The 17,982-nt window shown below is 40.8% G+C and overlaps 1 protein-coding gene across 3 annotated transcripts in view; it reads right to left on the bottom strand.

Annotated features, from left to right (window-relative positions):
* SYNJ2 (synaptojanin 2) overlaps nt 1-17,982 on the bottom strand; it is a 139,630-nt gene that overhangs the window by 74,927 nt on the left and 46,721 nt on the right. For all 3 annotated transcript variants that reach the window (XM_072643790.1, XM_072643788.1, XM_072643789.1), the window contains 2 exons: nt 17,672-17,942; nt 7,860-8,085 (listed from right to left, as the gene is read on the bottom strand). In XM_072643790.1, the coding sequence (XP_072499891.1) occupies nt 7,860-8,085; nt 17,672-17,942 (497 nt within the window). The remainder of the gene's footprint in view (nt 1-7,859; nt 8,086-17,671; nt 17,943-17,982) is intronic.

Below are 17,982 nucleotides of genomic sequence, written 5' to 3'. Positions count from 1 at the left end.
TAAACCAGCCCACCAGATGTGATTCACTTCAGAGCTGTAAAGGTACAGCTCTGAAGGAAGCAAAGGAAGGCTACATTCACGCACACACACATGCAAGCTTCCAGGCTGGGACTAACTTTATTCCCTTTAAGAAAAAATGAACAGGGGAAAGAGTCCTCTCTTTTTCTGGAAAGCCTGGGCATTTAATTCAGGAAAGGAGTCAAGTGAGCACATTAACCTATTAAATGTACCATCCTCCTTTAAAAAATAAACAAAAAAAGCAAATACATACCCTTTTCTTCAGTCACTGGGTCCAAAGATTACCTCATAGACAATTAGTCAGCCATCTACTATGAGTTTACTACAGGAATTATGCTTCCTAATGATTAATGAATGTCGGTCTGAGTAAAGACTGCAGAGGTCTTCAAGTTCAAAGCCTTCACTCTGTTTTTCTGAACAGCCCCAAGAGGGGAGAGGCAAAAACATTTCTTTGTTCCAGTTCCTCTAGGCCAGCAGCATTTCCTCTCCATCGCATCTCTATTCAATAATTATTATGTAGCATCTATGTGCCAGGCACTGGTAAGTGCTGGATAGGGGGCAGAGAAAAGAGAACATGTTTGGCACGGGTGGAAGAGGAGCAAGAGATGGACAGAAAACACTAGGAAGAAAATGTAAGCATGGAGAGATGACTTTTACCAGGGGGTAGGGGTGAGATTGAATCAGGAAAGCCTTCATGGAGGAGGTAGACACTGAAGGAGAATATCGACAGGCAGAGATGAGGAGAAAGAGTGAGCTGGGCATAGGACTGGGGCAAGAGATGGCAGAATGAGACTGAGGGCTATATCAATTTAGCTACTGTTGGGCTGGATTGTAAAGGGAAGTCAAATCTGGAAGGGAAGGCTGGAGTCAGGCTATAAAGGGCTTCCTGTGCCATGGTTTAGGAGTTTTTATTTTAAGCTAGAGAAAAGAAGGAGCCACTAGAGATGTTTCAGCAAGGAAGTGACCCATGCTTAAGGATCGTTATTTTGCCAGCTCTGTGAAGAATGCAATGGAAAGGAGAGACTGGAAGTAGAGAGACAAGTTAGGAAGTTATTGCAGTAATAATACAAGTAGGAGGTAATAAGGATCTGGACTAGGGTGGTGGCTTCTCAAGCAGAGAGAAGAGGACAGGGTGAGAGATGATGGAGGAAGAACTGACAAGACTTGGCAACTGCTTAAATGCAGAAGGAAAAAGAGGTTTCAAGTCTGCGTATTACAAAATATGGTGAGTGAAATATGCACCTCTACAATGGTTATAAATGACTCTTGAATGAATGGCAATGAATTGTCACCTAATAGTCCTAATGGTAAGATTAGAGGAGTTTCAGGAGAGAGTCATCTGAAGCCAAATGCTGCATGTGAATCCATAGTGGTTCATGAGAAAAATGGGGAGAGTTTGGGCAACTTCTAGAAGATTATTGCCCAAAAGTATTTCAGAAGATTCCCATTAGAGAATCCTTATCAAATAAACCAAAAACTCAGAAAGCCTCACACTTGGATTTATAAAAAAATCAGCTTCACAATCACAATCCAGGACTAGAGGTGGGGGATCAGAGAGAGAGAGGGAGGAAACAGAGATGACTCCAGATTTCCAGCTTGGGTGACTGGGAGGTACCAGCTACTGCAGAGGAAGCTCCGACTGCAATCCTCCCTCCCACCACAGCCTCGGCACTGGTCCTCCCAATCAAGCAGCTGCTTTCAACCTGCTGGCTTGGCTGGCTGCCCCCACAATCAGAGCAGCTTCAAGGCCTGACATTTCTCCCACTTAAAAATGTCAAGAATCATCGAGGTGGTAGTGATTAATTACCTGGAAAAGCCAACCTCAGTTGTGCATAAGTATTTCCAAGTAATTTCATCTGAAAAAAGGAGAGATGCTAGGAATCAGAATACAGTTTTTTATTCTATTTTAGGCAAAGCCAATTCTTCCCTAAAATGCAGGACATAAAACAGACCCATGTACTTGCCTCCATGCCCAGGAGGACTCCTATTCATAAGACATAGAAGGTAGAGAAGGCCAATCGCTTGTTGGAGAACTCTCCAGAAATCCATTTGGAAAGCATGGTTCTAAAGAAATGAATGTAGGCAGTATAAATATAGGTTTTTGTTCTATACCAGCTATATAAGTCTAGCCTCATTTCCCTTTGTTCTCACTAGGTATAGCCCAGACAATGACTGGCAACCTTGCTGCTCAAACAATTGCTAATGGCCAGAATGAAGCCCCTAATTAATTATCAGAATAGCTTCATCGCAGGAAGTGAAAAATTCAACAGTCTGAAGGGTACAGAGCCAACGGGTACATGCTCTAATTTTTGCAAAGGTTTTTTTTTTAAAACATAAAAGGTGAAGCGAATAGCTGAAATGCAGGGTGGGGTGATGTGATGTGCTATGTCCTGAACTGGGAGGTCAGAAGGCCTAGCCTTGAGTCCCAGTTCTATCACTCACTAACTATATAATCTTAAGGTAAGTACTGGAATGTGTGGGCCTCAGTTTCCTCCTTTTTTATCAGTCAATCAACAAGCTCATATTAAGCCCTTACTAATAGAAGAGATTTGTAGCTTCAGGAAAAGTGAGCCCATAACGATGAAGTGACTTGCCCAAGGTCACAAGGCAGAGCTGGAAATTGAACCCAGGTCCTCTGATTCTAAATCTTGTGCTTTTTGTACTATACCATGCTGCCTGGGTAAGGTTCTACACATTGTGGTACTTAGGCAGGACATTGAGGATGTAATATTAGAATGATATTGACTGGATAAAAATGCTCACACTACCTACCCCTAGGAGGACTGATGGGAGGGCCAAATTGGCTAAGGTAAATAAGTAATATTTATAAAGTACTGGACAAGCATGAAGTACTTTCATACTGATACACAGAATAAGTACTCTCCTGCCAAAATCAGCAACAGCAGGGATTTGCAGCTAATCTTAGGAGAATCATCTCCTAAGAATATTGCCTTCTTCTTCTACATTTTAGAAAAAGATGACCCACGTACCTACTTACATTTTGAGAAAACAGCAAAAAAAAGTTATTTAGAATGGGTATCCACATAATTAATAAGAGTTCCTAGGAAAAGAGATGTCCAAAGATAATGAGTTGACCAGACACTAGAAAGGAAAAGACCATTTCATCTCATTGACTTGGAAAGAAAGAGGGAAGGGAAGAGAATTTTTTCCCCCAACTGCCTGAAAACAGAGACTTACAAGTCTCCTATAACCCTAATGTTAGGGAGAGCAGATTTCTGAGAGCTTATAAGATCACAGAGAATATATAGGATCCTGGAGCCTAATATTTGACAAAGGAAACTGACACAAGTGAGATAACGCATGTTCTTAAGAACAAAATTCAGATGATACAAAAAGAAATAATTCCAGAGAGGGAGAAAAGAGAGAAATGTCAACTCACTGATCAAGTGTGATTTTTAAAAGCCACATGCAAAAGATGGAAGGAAGGCAGGTAAGGGAGGACGAATACAAGTATCTCATAACAACAGTGTCAGGAATGTTGCTTGCTTAGCACTCAGCCAAAGTATGCTAAAGATCACAAAAAGGACCTTTTATTTTTTTTAAAGCACTATATACGGAGTAAGCCGAAGATGGAAGAAGGACTAGAAATGCTGCTCAGATTGGATAAAAGGAGGGAGAACTATTCAACTCTCATTTCATTTCTATTTTCTCTACCAAGAAGAATGATCTTTTTTAGACTGGAAAGTCCATCATGAGACAAAACTGGTCAAAAGAACTGAGAAACAAGAGAAGAGAGATACTGAACTGGCCCCTAGATGCTCCCAATGGGTTTATGCCATCTGGCCTAGACCACCTGATATTCCAAGACAGTGGGGTCAAAACTCAAATAGAAATGAAGGCCAGTAAGCTGCACATGAGGTTCCCTGTGGGTGACATATTGACTTAGAAAATCCTGTATTAACATTATCTATGTTTTATTGAATTTATGTTAATTTTGTTAAACACTTGCCAATTACATTTTAATGTGGTTTGGACCTCACTCCCAAGTGTTGAAAGCTATACGTGTTTGACACCTCTGTTCTAAAATACAGAAAGAGTGTGGAGAATGGGGGAGATGTTACAGGACTGGAGGTGGGAAACAGTTTTGTCTCAAATCCTACTTTTTTTCCTAAAAGGGAAAAGGATGAAGTCTTCAGAGTATAGTCCTGTAAGCATGACTTTGATTCCTGGCAAAAATCCTAAAATGTATTATTAGTAGTTCGGTAAGCATCTGGAATGGGAAGCACCAGTACTGTGAGCCAGCATAACTTCATCCAAAATATGTCCTATCAGACTAACTTCATTTCTTTTTTTGACGAGGGTTGGATTGGCAGATCAGGAAAATATAATTTAAGTCAATAAGCATATATTAAGTGCCAACTGTGAGTCAGGCAATGGATATAAAAATACAAAATGAAACCAGTCCCTCTCCTCAAAGAACTTACATTCTATTTATGAGGAGGTGGAGTAGGGATATAGCAATTATTTGGATATATAATTTGAAATGGCACAAAGCACTAACAAATAGGGAAGAGAGTTGAATTTTGAAGGAAGCTAAGTATTCTAAAAGTCAGAAGGTACATCCAAACTTGGGGATAGCCTGACTGAAGGACTGGAAGAATGAGAACTTTGGGGAGATAAAGGTGGAACTGTTTGGCTGAACCATAAGAGGGCGTGAAGGAAGAGATAGATGGAGAGGAAGAATTGACAAAACCTTACAACACCTTAAATCTGGGAAGAAGGAAGAGAAAAGAGTCAAGGATGATTTACAAGATTCCAAATCTGACTCACGAAGGATAGTGGGAAAATAGAGAAAAAAAGAAGTTTGGAGGAGGGATGAGTTAGGTGAGGAAGATAACCAGGTGGAAATGTCTAGTAGGCAGTAGAAACTGGATCTTAGGAGAAATAAGAGAGTTAGACAGATATGCAAGAAGCAGCATGGCACCATGGATGGAGAAGCCAGCCTCAGAGTCAGGAAGGCCTAGCTTAAGACCTACTTCAGACACTTATTGTCTGTATGATCCTGGAGAAGTCATTTCTGGGCCTCATCTTCCTCATCTGTAAAATGGGGATAATAACAGTACCTACTTCCCAGGGTTGTGAGGATCAAATGAGATGTTTGTAAAGCACTTAACACAATGCCTAGCACACAGTAGGCACTATATAAAGATTGTTCTTCAGTCGTGTCTGACTTTGTGACCTCCCTCCTCCCAATCTGGGATATTCTTGGCAAAGATATTGGAGTGGTTTGCCATTTCCTTCTCCAGCTCATTTAATGGATGAGGAAACCAAGGCAAACAGAGTTAAGTGCTCACAGTAACACAACCAGAAAGTATCTGAGGTCAGATTTGATCTCAGGAAGATGAGTCTTCCTGACTTCAGGCATGGCATTCTATCTACTGTACCACTTAGCTTCCCCATATAAATATTAGCTATTTAAAAAAAATTTATTCATTACTTAATTTCCTAGTGCTTTGGGCAAATTTCTAAGACTAGATTCCTGCTTAGGTTGACCTGCATTGGTAAAGGGAATTTTCTTATCAGAAGTTCTCTATACTAATGAAATCCCAGTTCTGGTTCAAAATATATACTTCTCCCTACACAGACATACCTGAATGGGAGTTGATGAAATAAATGAGAGACAGAGAAAAAAGAGAAGAGGGCCCAGGACAAAGCCTTGAGGGACCCGTGGTTAGAGGCTGAGACCTGGAAGAAGCAAGTGGCAAGACAGACAGAAGGATAACAAGGAGGGAGCCATTATCACAAAAGCTGAGGGAGAATAGCTTGCCTAGGAGAAGGAGGGGTCAACAGCATCCAGAACTGCAGAAAAGTCGAAGAGGATGAGGACTAAAAGGCCATAGGATTTAGCAATTAACAGACCATTGGTAACCATGGAGACAGCTGTTTCAGTAAAGTGGTGGGACAGAAGCCACCCTGAAAGAGGGTTCAAGGCTGGGTAAGGAGCAAACATATGGAAAAGATATTCCCTAGGAGTTTGACAATGAAAGGAAGGAAATATAGGCTATGAAGGTTAAGAATGGGGAAGAAATGGGCTCATATAGTCAGATAATAGAGGAAAGTAGGGAGAAAAAGGAGCAAGTTCCCAGAGGATGTGACATTGTTCTTGGCAAAGAGAATGGCCAACTATTTCTCAAAGACTGGAGCAAAGGAAGTGAGAATAGGGGACGATTTAGAGTAGTTGTAAGGATTAGAATAGAGGAGGAGAGTCTATGACAGATGGTCTTTACTTTCTTAGTAAAGTAGGAGCTAAGGTCTTCTGCTGAGAGGGAGGCTAGTGGCGGTGTAGGAAGCTTGAGGAAAAAAAAGAAGAAATTTGGAACAGCATCTGTGGGAAGTGTAGTGAGGAATCAGAGAAAAAAGAAAAGGACTGTCATATAGCAGTGAGAACCCAGGTAAGCTTGCTTAACATAATTTGGCAATAGACCCCAGTCAGCACAGTTGTGTGACTTCTCTGAGTAGACTGGGCTAAGACACAGAAAATCTGGCCTTCAGTAATTTGCAGAATGTGGAAATGATAATGAGACTGGGGAGGCTGGGGTTTGAGAATACTGATAAGATACATTCAGAATTGGTAGAACAAATGGACCGAAAGAATTAATGGATAGATATCAACCTGAAAGGAATGGAATCTTGCTATCTAAAACCAACAATCAAATTTAATATAGGTCAAATGTAATAAGGTAAGACCAATCCAGATCTTCCTAGCTCCAAGTGCAGCTGGTTATTCACCGCATGCCTCTCTTTTGCTTCTAAAGTAAATTTTAAAAGCAAGAATACACATCTTCTCTTGAGATCATATCATTTTCCAAGATTATGACTACTTCTCTGCTGGGGTTCATTGCCCAAAGAAACCTGTTCAGGATCCCTTGGTCAGAAAAGTCCTATAGACAAGCAGTCAGGGCTTGACAAGAAGTCAAGTCTTCTTGTGCACTACTCAAATCATTTTCTCTTTTACAAACCCTGTTCTCACACTATCCAAAGTCCTCCTAAGAAGCAGCTCAATCACACATACGAGAGGGAGAAGCAATAAAAACGCCTACAGGCACAAAATAAATATAGGGTGCTTGGATATTGTCACCCATGACAATATTCCACCTGCGAATTTCATTAGAGCTTTCCTCTGTCTTACATTTGCCACTGTCTTATAGTCTCTTCTAAAGACTTACCCTGCAGATTTTAAGCTAAAGGCAGGAGTTGTAAACAGCATCCCTGGGAATGAGAACAGAATTTAAAAAAAAGAAAGATCAATGGAAAATTAAACAGATGGTTCCGTTCCATGGGCACTGAAATCAACTGCTCCCTTACTCCCAGGTTCCACAACTCCCAACTGCCATACTTTACTTCTAAGATGAAGCCAAAAAAAAATCCAGAATAAAAATGAGATAATTTTCTTTTCTTGCGGTATATCGATTTGCTCCATCGTTGCTCAGAAAACAGCATCAAACCAAACTGGTTCATTTGTTTCCTTCCATCCGGAGTCAAAACTACTCTTTGCTGAGAATCAAGAGTAGAAGTTCTTTCTGTATGAACTACACTTGAAAAGAAAAAACATTTGGTACCAGAGGGCTGCATTCTCCACCTGGAGAGAAGAACTGGAAAGCTAGGCAAAAGGTAACACACAACACAAACCACAGGCATCGGACCCTCACAAGGAATGTCCATTATAAGGATAAAGCAGAGTAGGGGGCAGGGGGGAGCATTAAGATAAAGAACTCCACATAGGTAACAAGATACAGGAAAAGCCTTTGGGGGAGTCTTGTCCTTTCTTACTCAAGAAGCACTGAATCACTTGGCCCCTCAAGTCGGGTCTGGTCACTTACCTGCTCTGTCTCGACAAAGTTAGACACATGTCCATCATCATTCACCCCCCGGATGTGAAACCGGGCACCAGCTCGTTCACAGCTGATCCTGGAGATGAGGCAAGCTTTGGCCTGTTTATGTGAGGCGTAGACGGTGCGGATGGCCACCACTCCGCAGATCACCTTCAGCAGCCAATCAGAACAGTTCACCTGATAATGTTTCAAGGGTACATGCAACAGCTGGTTCCTGCAAAATTTTACCAAGTGTGGATTAATCAGACAACAAAGACACAAGAAGAAGAAAGTAGATTTGCATCCAAATCGAGGAGAAGTAAGGGACCATAACCTGTAATAAGATTCAAATCAATTCGATTTAATAAGCATCTATTAGGCACCTCCCCAGGGTCAGTAGCTGCACTGAGTAGCTGAGTATGGAGATCACAATAACAAAAACAAAATAATCCCAGCCCTCAAGTTTTCTATTCTGTTGGGAACTGATGGGTTTGGGTTCCTGACCTTCATCAACTGGCCAACCCATTCCTCATCACGTGACAGGATGAGTTCTTTGTTAATAATAGCATATACCTCAGAGGGTTGCTATAAGAATCCTTGAAAGAAACCTTAAAATTTCATAGAATTTCTAGTCATTAATATTAACTGTTTTATTTTGGAGAGAGAGGCAATAATATAACTGGTCACAAAGAAAAACAGGTGAAAAGAATGCTACAGTCAAGAGGCAGGAAAATCAAGTCTTAAGAAAGGTGAGGAAAAAAAACTGCCAAGCAATCTGGCAAAATACAATGATGAGTTAAAAGTGGTATCCTGTCTCAAACTCTAGGGTACCATTATTGGGGCTACAACCCTTAGGATGTTATTAAAAGGTAAAAATGGATCCCTCAATAAGAAAATATTGATAGAGGCTTCTCACATACCTCAAAATAAAAATGGAAACTGTGAAATTTCCCCACTGGGGAAATTAGGGATTGTCTAAATAATGGCATATCAATGTACACTGAATATGCCATAAAAATAATAAATATGAAAAATACAAAGGAATACACACTTATATGTGGGAATGCATAGTGAAGAAAGAAGACATACTTTTAAAAAATGGCAAAATATACACACAACCAAGCAAAAGGAGATTGAAAATGAACACAAGGAAATACGGTCCTTTTGTCATTATTTCATTAAATGTAATATGTCCTTTTAAAAAACAAAATAGCTTAAGTGTATTTGTGATTTTTTGTATGATTTGACTTATTTTGCAAGTCCATCTACCTAGTCCATCTGTCACTCACTGAACTCACCTTCCTTGTTTCCCACACTTGACCAGTTAGGTCAACATAGCATCTCTCTCTTCTTGAACCCTTTACCTTCTTGCCAAGGCTCGTGTCTTGCCGAACTCTAACTCTCGGGGGCAGCTAGGTGACTCAGTAGATAGAGCACCTGGGTCTGAGGTCAAGAAGATTCATTTTCCTGAGTTCAAACCTGGCCTCAGCTACTTGCTAACTATATAACTGTGGACAAGTCATTTTACCCCATTTATCTCAGTTTCCTCATCTGCCAAATGAGCTGGAGAAGGAAATGGTAAACCATTGCAATATCTTTGCCAAGAAAACCCAAAATGGCATCACAAAGAGTTGGCTGCAACTGAACAAAATGACTGAATAACAACAACCTTGGATTACTCCCACTATCTCTTTCCTTAGGAATTCATGAAATCAGACTAATTGGATGCACTATAAATTTATATTATCTAATCTCAACCGGGCCCTCACTACAGCAAATATTTTATTCTTAATTGATTCACTTTCACACTTTCCTCCCCATAGCTGTGGTCCCATAACTTCCTGTTTCTCCATAAGCCTCTTGTATCCATGCAGTAGAAGACTTCACCTCTTATCTTAGACCACCAGCTCCCTCTTCTCACTTCATCTACATCTACTTCCATTTTTTCATCCTGTATTCCTCCTCCAAGGCCAACCCCTTTAGTTGATCCCTTCCTTTTGACTCAGGGATTGTCACAACATTCTCTCCCTCTCTCATTCTAATCTTTAATCTGTCACTATCAGACTCACTGTCCGATGCCCAGGTCCCTCCCATTCTTAAACAAAAACAAAACAACCATCCTATAGCTAGAAAGCTGTCTATACAGCTTTGGAAATATTCCATTTCCTCTCCTCAGCCCCTCAAAATCTGGCTTCTGGCAATGATCCCCATGGTCAAATCCAATAGTCTCTTCTCAATTCTCCTCCTTCTTGACCTCCCTGAAACACCTGACCCTGCTGATGACTCACTCCTCCTGATTATTCTCTCCTCTTTGAGTTTTTAATGATCTCTCTTGGTTCTCGTACTTCCAACTCCTCAGTCTCCTTAGCTGTATGATCATTCACTCGCCTATCTGTTGGGGTCCTCCAAGGATGGATCTTGAGCCCTCTGCTCTCCTTGGTGACCTCATCAGCTCCCACAGGTTCAATGACCATTTCTATTCAAATGTCTCACGTCTTTATATGGTTCTCTTCTGAGCTCTATTACCACAACACCAACTCTCTGGAGGCATCTCAAACTAAATATGCCTAAAACAGAATTCATCTTTCCCCAAAAACCAAAATGCTTTCTCCAGTCACCCAGGTATACAATTTTGAAATCATTCTTGACTTTTCACTCTCACTCACCCAACAGATCCAATCAGTTGCCAGTTATTACTGCTTCTGCCACCACAATCAATCTCTCTTATTTTTGACCCCTTCTCTTTACCCATATAGCCACTATCCTATTTAGGGCTTTCATTATCTTTAACCTAGACTATGCAATAGCCTCCCAATTAAATGGTATTACTGCCTCCACTTTCCCCCTGTCCAATCCATCCTCAAAGCAGTTGCCAAACTGAGATTCCTGCCACACACATCTGACCATGTCATCTTCTGCTCAACAGATTCCTGGAGCTCCCTGTGACATCTAGGATCAAATACAAATGACTTTGGCTAATTTACAGCCCTTTAGAAGCTGGCTCCAACCAAGCTTTCAAGTCTTTTTAAGCATGACTGCCCTCCATGCTCTTTACAGTCCAGCCAAGCTTACCTTGCTTTTTTCCCAGATCTTTACATAGTTGTCCCGCATACCTGGAATGAACTTGTTCCTTACTTCTCAATGCTATACCCTCCAGAAGCCTTTCCTGATCTCCCCAGCTGCACTATCTTCCCCTCCCCTCATGCAATCAATTATCCTATATTTATTTTACATATGCTTGTGTATGCCCATGCTGTTTTCCATCTATAAAATGTATGCTACCTAATGTTCAGTCATTGTCAGTTGTTTCTGACTCTTCACGACCCCATTTGGGGTTTTCTTGACAAAGATACTGAAGTGGTTTGCCATTTCCTTTTCCAACCCATTTTATAGATGAGGAAACTGAGGCAAACAGGGTTCAGTGACTTGCCCAGGGTCACACAGTTAGGAAATGTCTGATGCCAGATTTGCACTCAGGAAGATGAGTCTTCTTGACAACAGGCCCAGCACTCTATCCACTGCACAACCTAGCTGCCCTACACTTCCCAAGATGAGGGTCTATTTCATGTCTCAATGTCTCAATAAATGCTCATTTACTTGGCCGAACTGGACAAATAGAATTTCCTCGTAAATATACTACTCCCCAGGGATTTAGTGAGTGCTACTATCCTGACCCCAAAAGAAGTGCTTCCTCAAAGGGAGTGGGATGGGGGTGGGAGGGTTGGTTGACACACTCTGCCACTAGGTGACAATTAAGCTTCAGCCTACCAGGACTGAGCTAAGTCACCCTTCTAAAAACTCTAATTCATTCATGGAGAGTAAGGCTCTCCCTGGGAAAGTGCTTCATAGAGTATAACAGATCACAATGGTCTATTTGTTTTAAAACAGCAATGAATGACATCATTGCTCCTTGGCTTTCTTCAAGAACAACTCTCTCTCCTACTGGTGAGAAAAAAGTACTCAACCCCTAGACCTAAAATTAGGTAAGTGCTTCCTAACAGGACGGGCAAGGAAGTTATTCTGTGATGGTATTCCACCCACTCTAAAGGGATATCTTACAAAACCAGGAGATCTTGACAGCCCAGATGGCTCCTCTCAAACAATATTTGTTTTAGAGAGTAATATAGAAAGAGCTCCTTTTTTCCTCTTAACTCAGTCTCCTTCTAACGGTCAAGGGTTCAACTAGCAAGACTTCTCCTTCTTCTGGTAATTTTTTTTTTGGCGCAAACCTGTGATTTCAATGGAGTAGGAAACTGCCAATGAAGAAACTCTCACTCCCAATACAGATAGACACTTTTTCTGCCATTTATAATCTTGAAGATTGTGCCCAAGGGTAGACATATTCAGCAACTTGACCAAGGTCACAGTTAGCAGATATCAAAGTCAGGGTATAAACATAGGTCTTCTTGACATAAAGATGGCTCTCTCCACTGCTCGGCATGCACCCTCAAGACACCACTACAAAAATCAGATCCTATTGAGCCCATTGCTAAAAATCTATTTAAGGTATGCTTTAGCCTGTGTAGCAGTAAGTGGGGAAAAAAAATGAATCACTCTATAATTCAGATAATAAGCCAGGCTCAAGAAAAGGAAGAATTTACTAGCAATAAAAAGCTGTCTGAAAATGGAATGTTACCTTGTGAGATGATTAAGTTCTCTGTCACTGTTAGTATTATATTTAATGAATGACTCATCAGAAATTGTAGAAGGTATTTCTGCTTCAGGTACAATATAGACTAGATGAACTTTAAGGTCCTTTTTCCAATCACAAATGCTATGAAATGATAATAGTAAGCTGATCTAACCCACCAAATGGAATGATTCTCTGCTTTCCTCCTCCGATATCTGGTTATTATAGGAATAGAGAACATGGCAATGGTAAATTACCACTGGTACAAAGGATGGATGAAATTGATAGCATCAAGGGTCCTATGGAGCCAAGGTAGGCAGCTCCAATTCTGAAGAAAAGGTATTACTATGTGCTGTGAGAAGTCTCTTTGTATACTTTGTCACTTGCTGATCACAACAGCTCCCATGGGTTCAATTATCTCTACACAGATAATTCCCAGATTTACCTCCATCCCTAACCCCTCTCCTGAGCTCCAATATTGTATCAACCACTACCATTTGGATACTTCAAACTAGATGTCATGTAGACATCTCAAACTCAACATTTCCAAAATAAAACATTATCTTTTTCTCCAAAATCATTCCCTCCTCCCAACTTCCCTATTATCATTAGGCACAGTACCTCAAAGTCCCCCTAGCTGGCAACCTCAGTGCCATCCTCAAAAATCAGAATTCAAAAATTTCAAGAATCACTCACCCATGAATCCAATCTGCTGCCAAGTCTTACGATTTCTACCTTTACAAACAACATCTCTCCTATCTGTCTCTTTCTCTCTAGCCAGTCAGCGTGCTAATTCAGACCCTAATCAGCTTTTGCCTTTACTACTTCAACAGCCTTATGTTGATCCCCCTGCCTCAACTCTTTCTCTGCTCCAATCCATCCTTCAATCAGCTGCCAAAATGATCTTCCTGCAGTATAGGTATGACAATGTTAACCCCCCTATTTCATTGACTTCAATGATTATTTATTTACCTCCAAGAACAACACAGTACAAATATTTGTTTGACCCTTGATGACTTTCAGGATGTGGCCCCTTCCTAACTTTCTAGTTTCCTTACACTTTATTCCTTTCACAAACTGATCTAACTGTTGCTGAGTCACTTCTCAGTCATCTCTGACTCTTCGTGACCCCATCCCAGTTTGGCAAAGATACTAGAGCAATTTGCCATTTCTTTCTCCAGCTCACTTTACGGATGAGGAAACTGAGGCAAACAGGGTAAAGCAACTTGCCCAGGATTACACAACTAGCCAGTAAGTGAGGCTGGATTTGGACTCAAGTTCTCCTGACTCCAGGCCCAGCATTGTATGAACCAAGCTATCTAGATGCTTGTTCGGATAGGGTAAAGTCACACAACCAGAAAAACTGCAGAGAGAAAATGAAATTTATGTTGAAAAGAATACTCAAACAATGCACATCATGGGCTGGGGTTGGTTCACTTAGTAACCAGTTCTAAAGACATACACACTAAATTCTTATAATCTGGTTGGACCAACCAAAGGATTTTTTTTTTTAGCAAGAGCACAGAAGTACAGGTTACTACCCACAGTGAGCAAGCAAGGTTGTGCTGGGTGTGTGCTTTAAATATCTGCCCTGATTCACCCCTGCTCTGGCCAAGAGCACTACTGGTAAGAGGGCAAGGCCTCCAGAAAACCCCGAGTTCCTTCAGGCCAGCAGTGACTGGTGACAGCTGTTATCACTTGGTCTTATTTCACAACTTCTCATTTGCAAATGGGCCAGGAAAAAAGTAACTTTTTGCCAAATGTAGGATCCTCACAGTATAATTTCTTAGTCACCTCTGTTGGCACCCAGTAGGATCATAGGCCATTTTCTTTAGGGAGAGGGAAACATAGATTTATTTAGGGAAACAAAGTTTTGAATTTCCCTCTAGAATTAATTACTATAGTTACTATAATTACTATAGTAATTAATATAACTAAAATGGACAACAATGGCTAGCATTTATATAGCACGTCAAGGTTTTCAAAGTGCCTTACGAATATCATCATATTTACCATCATAATAATAGGTGATCTTTTTAACCCCATTTTATAGATGAAGACACTGAGGTAGACAGGTGAAGTGACTCCCTCAGGATCATACAGCTAACAAGTTTGAGGCCAGATTTGAACTCAGTTCTTATTAACTCCAGGTACAGAGTGCCCTCCACTGTTCCATCTATCTGTGTCAAATCAGGTGGTAATTATCAGGTACTATGGTACCCAGGGGCAGCTAGGTGTTACAGTGGGTAGAGCACCAGGCCTGGAGTCAGAAGAGCTCAAATCTGACTTCAGACACTTGTTAGCTTAGCTGTGAAACCCTGGGCAAGTCACTTATATCTGTTTACCTCTATTTCCTCATCTGTCAAATGAGCTGGAGAAGAAAATGGCAAACCATTCCAGCGTCTTTGCCAAGAAAACCCAAACAGGGTTACAAAGAGTCAGACATGACTGAAAAAGACTGAACACACATGGTATCCAGACTAAAAAGATTATATTAACCAAAGGAATGGTTTTCCCTTGTTCATTTTGCCTGATGGTGATCCTCTGAATATGAACACCTGCCTACAGTAATTAAACGGCTTGACAAGGAAAGAAGGACGAGGCCATTTTACTGGAGGGGCTCAGAAATGCCCTCTACTCCAGGGGCACCTCTACCAACCAATATATACCAAGAAGGAAGCATTGGCAGGGGCAACCCTCCATCTTATTTTCTTTCTCTTGTACAAAGAACCAAGGTGGTGTAATGGAGAACTGACCTTATAGTCAAGAAACCTGGGTTCAAATCCTGTCTCTCATGTGTACCTGTTGTGCATCCCTGGGTGCCATTTCTCCACCCCCTAGCCCAATGGCAGCTCTCAGTCACTTCACCTCTTGCCCTAACTCAGTGATTCTCAAAGTGTGGGCCTGGGACTCCTAGGGATCCTCAAGACCCTTTTACGGGAGTCGGCCAAGTCAAAACTATTTTCATAATGCTATGAAGACATTTTAATTTTCAAAACAATAAATATCAAGAGAGATAACCTACATAAATAGAAGTTCCTTGGGAAACTCAATGATTTTTAAGAGAATAAAGGAACCCCAAGACCAAAATTTTGAGAACTACCCTAGACAACTTTCTGTGAGCATGTGGTAAACTGATTACTACCTGCTTATTGATTGTGAATGATAATAAGCTGCTGGACAGGTTTGATCTACATTTTTAGAGAGGGTTTTCTCACCAGGAGTTCACTATCCCAATGAAATCATAGGTCTGGTTTAAAAAAAAAAAAAGCTTCCAAGTAGACATCTGATAAGTGAATCCTACATCCTTTTCCATGAAGAGTCAGTCCCCATTCTCTAATCTCCTGTGCCACACTTAATATCTCACTTTGATGAGAAATCATATTTTATATTGTTACTCATATATATACACTTTTCCAGGCAGCTGGATGGCTCAGTGGATAGAGTGTTAGACCTAGAATCAGGAAAATCTGAGCTCAAATTCAGCCTCAAACACTTACTAGCTGTGTAACCCTGGGCAAGTCATTTAACTTGTGTTTGTCTTAATCCACCGGAGAAGGAAATGACAAACCACTCCAGTATCTTTGCCAAGAAAACTCCAGGAACAGTATGGTTCACAGGGTCACAGAGAGTCAGACACGACTAACCACGACAACAGTAAATACTCTTCTACCAACCACAATGTTGGCACATAGTTATTCAATCCAAAAATTAACAAAATTATTAAAAATAACTGACAAAAACAAAAACAAAAAAAGGGGCCTTGAGTTGTAAAAGTTCTGAGGACATCTCATGGCCCTTCTCATTCCCAATGGGGCTTTATAGATGTTTTCCAGAATTATTGCACCTCTCACAATCCCTTGGCTCCATCTGTTTGAGACAATTCAGAGGCTGTTGCCTTTAGCCCTAAGGCCTAAGGTCTAATTCTCTCTCTACCCAACAAACCCTAAGGGCTGCCTCCTGGGACTTTAGAGCTGGTTATTCAAAGGTGTACCATCTCAACAAATACTTTTCAAACCAAAGAAACATTCCCTGATCATTATTAGAAAACAGCTATGGATATGTTAGATTATCACACTAAGTTTTACTATATCACACCTAACACAGAGCAGGGATGTATAGAGGCCCAAGGCAAAGTTGTTTACTTCCCAAGGATAGCAAGTCTCATTCCTTTTCCTTTATTTTTTATATGAACCCCAGGAAAATGAGGAACAAGTACTATTACTGAACTGTAACCTATACTACATGGACTATAGCTTGATCTCTCAGATATTCCTATAAAATGAAATAATCTGCAAAGCAAGAATGGATGCCCCGACACAAGTAATGTCTCTCTGAGAGTCTGAACAAAGAGTTAGCCCTTTCACAGGAATGTAAAATTTATTTAATGTGCTTTATAGACATTAAAGCACTTTTTAGATCATATAGTCAATATACAATCATCTCTTGAGTGCTTGCTTACTTGAGTGGGCCAGGCATTGTGCTAAAAGCCAGCGACGGAAAGACCAAACTAGGTCCCTGCCCTGCAAAGAGCCATCACAAGCAACATTTAAAGCCCTGTTTCAGCACATCCACCACAGAGAAGCTTAACGTGGCACAGTGGACAAAGCCCACTACCAAGGAAATGTCTGAAAAGAACAGGAATCTGAAGAGAGATGGTGCATGAGGTATATGGGGACACTTCCCAATAAGAGGAATTCTAGGCTTACCTTTCATCATCTTGACTTAAAGTACGTGACGTCTTTACCAGAGTAAAAGGCACCATCATCAGTTAAAACCTACTGAGGTACTGGTCGTGGACACAGGGCCCTCTTCAAAAGGCCACGTATCTAAAATCAGTTTCTTTCAGAAAAGTCAAATACATGTAAAAATGAGGATCATCAGTTTCTAATTAACTGAGCTAATGGATAAAAACAGTGTCCCTTGAGGACAGGGGCACACTTCATTTTCTATCTCTCTCAGAGCCTAAAACAGCGTTTTGTGCATCATCATCATTTAAATAAATCTTTTTTGGATTTATTGAGTATGCAGAGTAGTGGGAGGAATACAGACCTGGGTAACATTCCTCCATGAATATTCCATAAAATAGATTATTTCCAAAGCAAAAAACTAAAATTTGGCTTCCAAAATAGCTGCCACTATTGCTATTTGCACTAAAGACTAAAGCTAAAATATAATACAAGGTACTAACCAGAAGAAGGAATTTCCCAACTCATAATTGTCATCACCCTGCTTTTGGGCTCGGACAGTCAGGTCAAAGTTGGATCCGGCATTTGGCCAGGAGAAATAGAACATCCCAGAGTTGAGAATTTTTTTCAGGGCAGTGAGACGGTCTTCTTCCTTGACATCTTCCTGGAGTGGACAGAAGTCTACTGTGGTGATTTTATAGATCTCAGCATCAAGGATTCTTCCCACTGAGGTACAACCTGTCACCAAGACCAGGAAGCTCAGTTGTGTGGCACCTAGAAAGTCAATCAGAAAAGGAAGGATTATCGGTTATTG

This window comes from Notamacropus eugenii, chromosome 2, assembly GCF_028372415.1.
Source record: "Notamacropus eugenii isolate mMacEug1 chromosome 2, mMacEug1.pri_v2, whole genome shotgun sequence".
NCBI classification, from domain to species: Eukaryota; Metazoa; Chordata; class Mammalia; order Diprotodontia; family Macropodidae; genus Notamacropus; species Notamacropus eugenii.
Note: the sequence above shows the minus strand (reverse complement) of the source record. Positions and strands in the feature narration are given on the sequence as shown.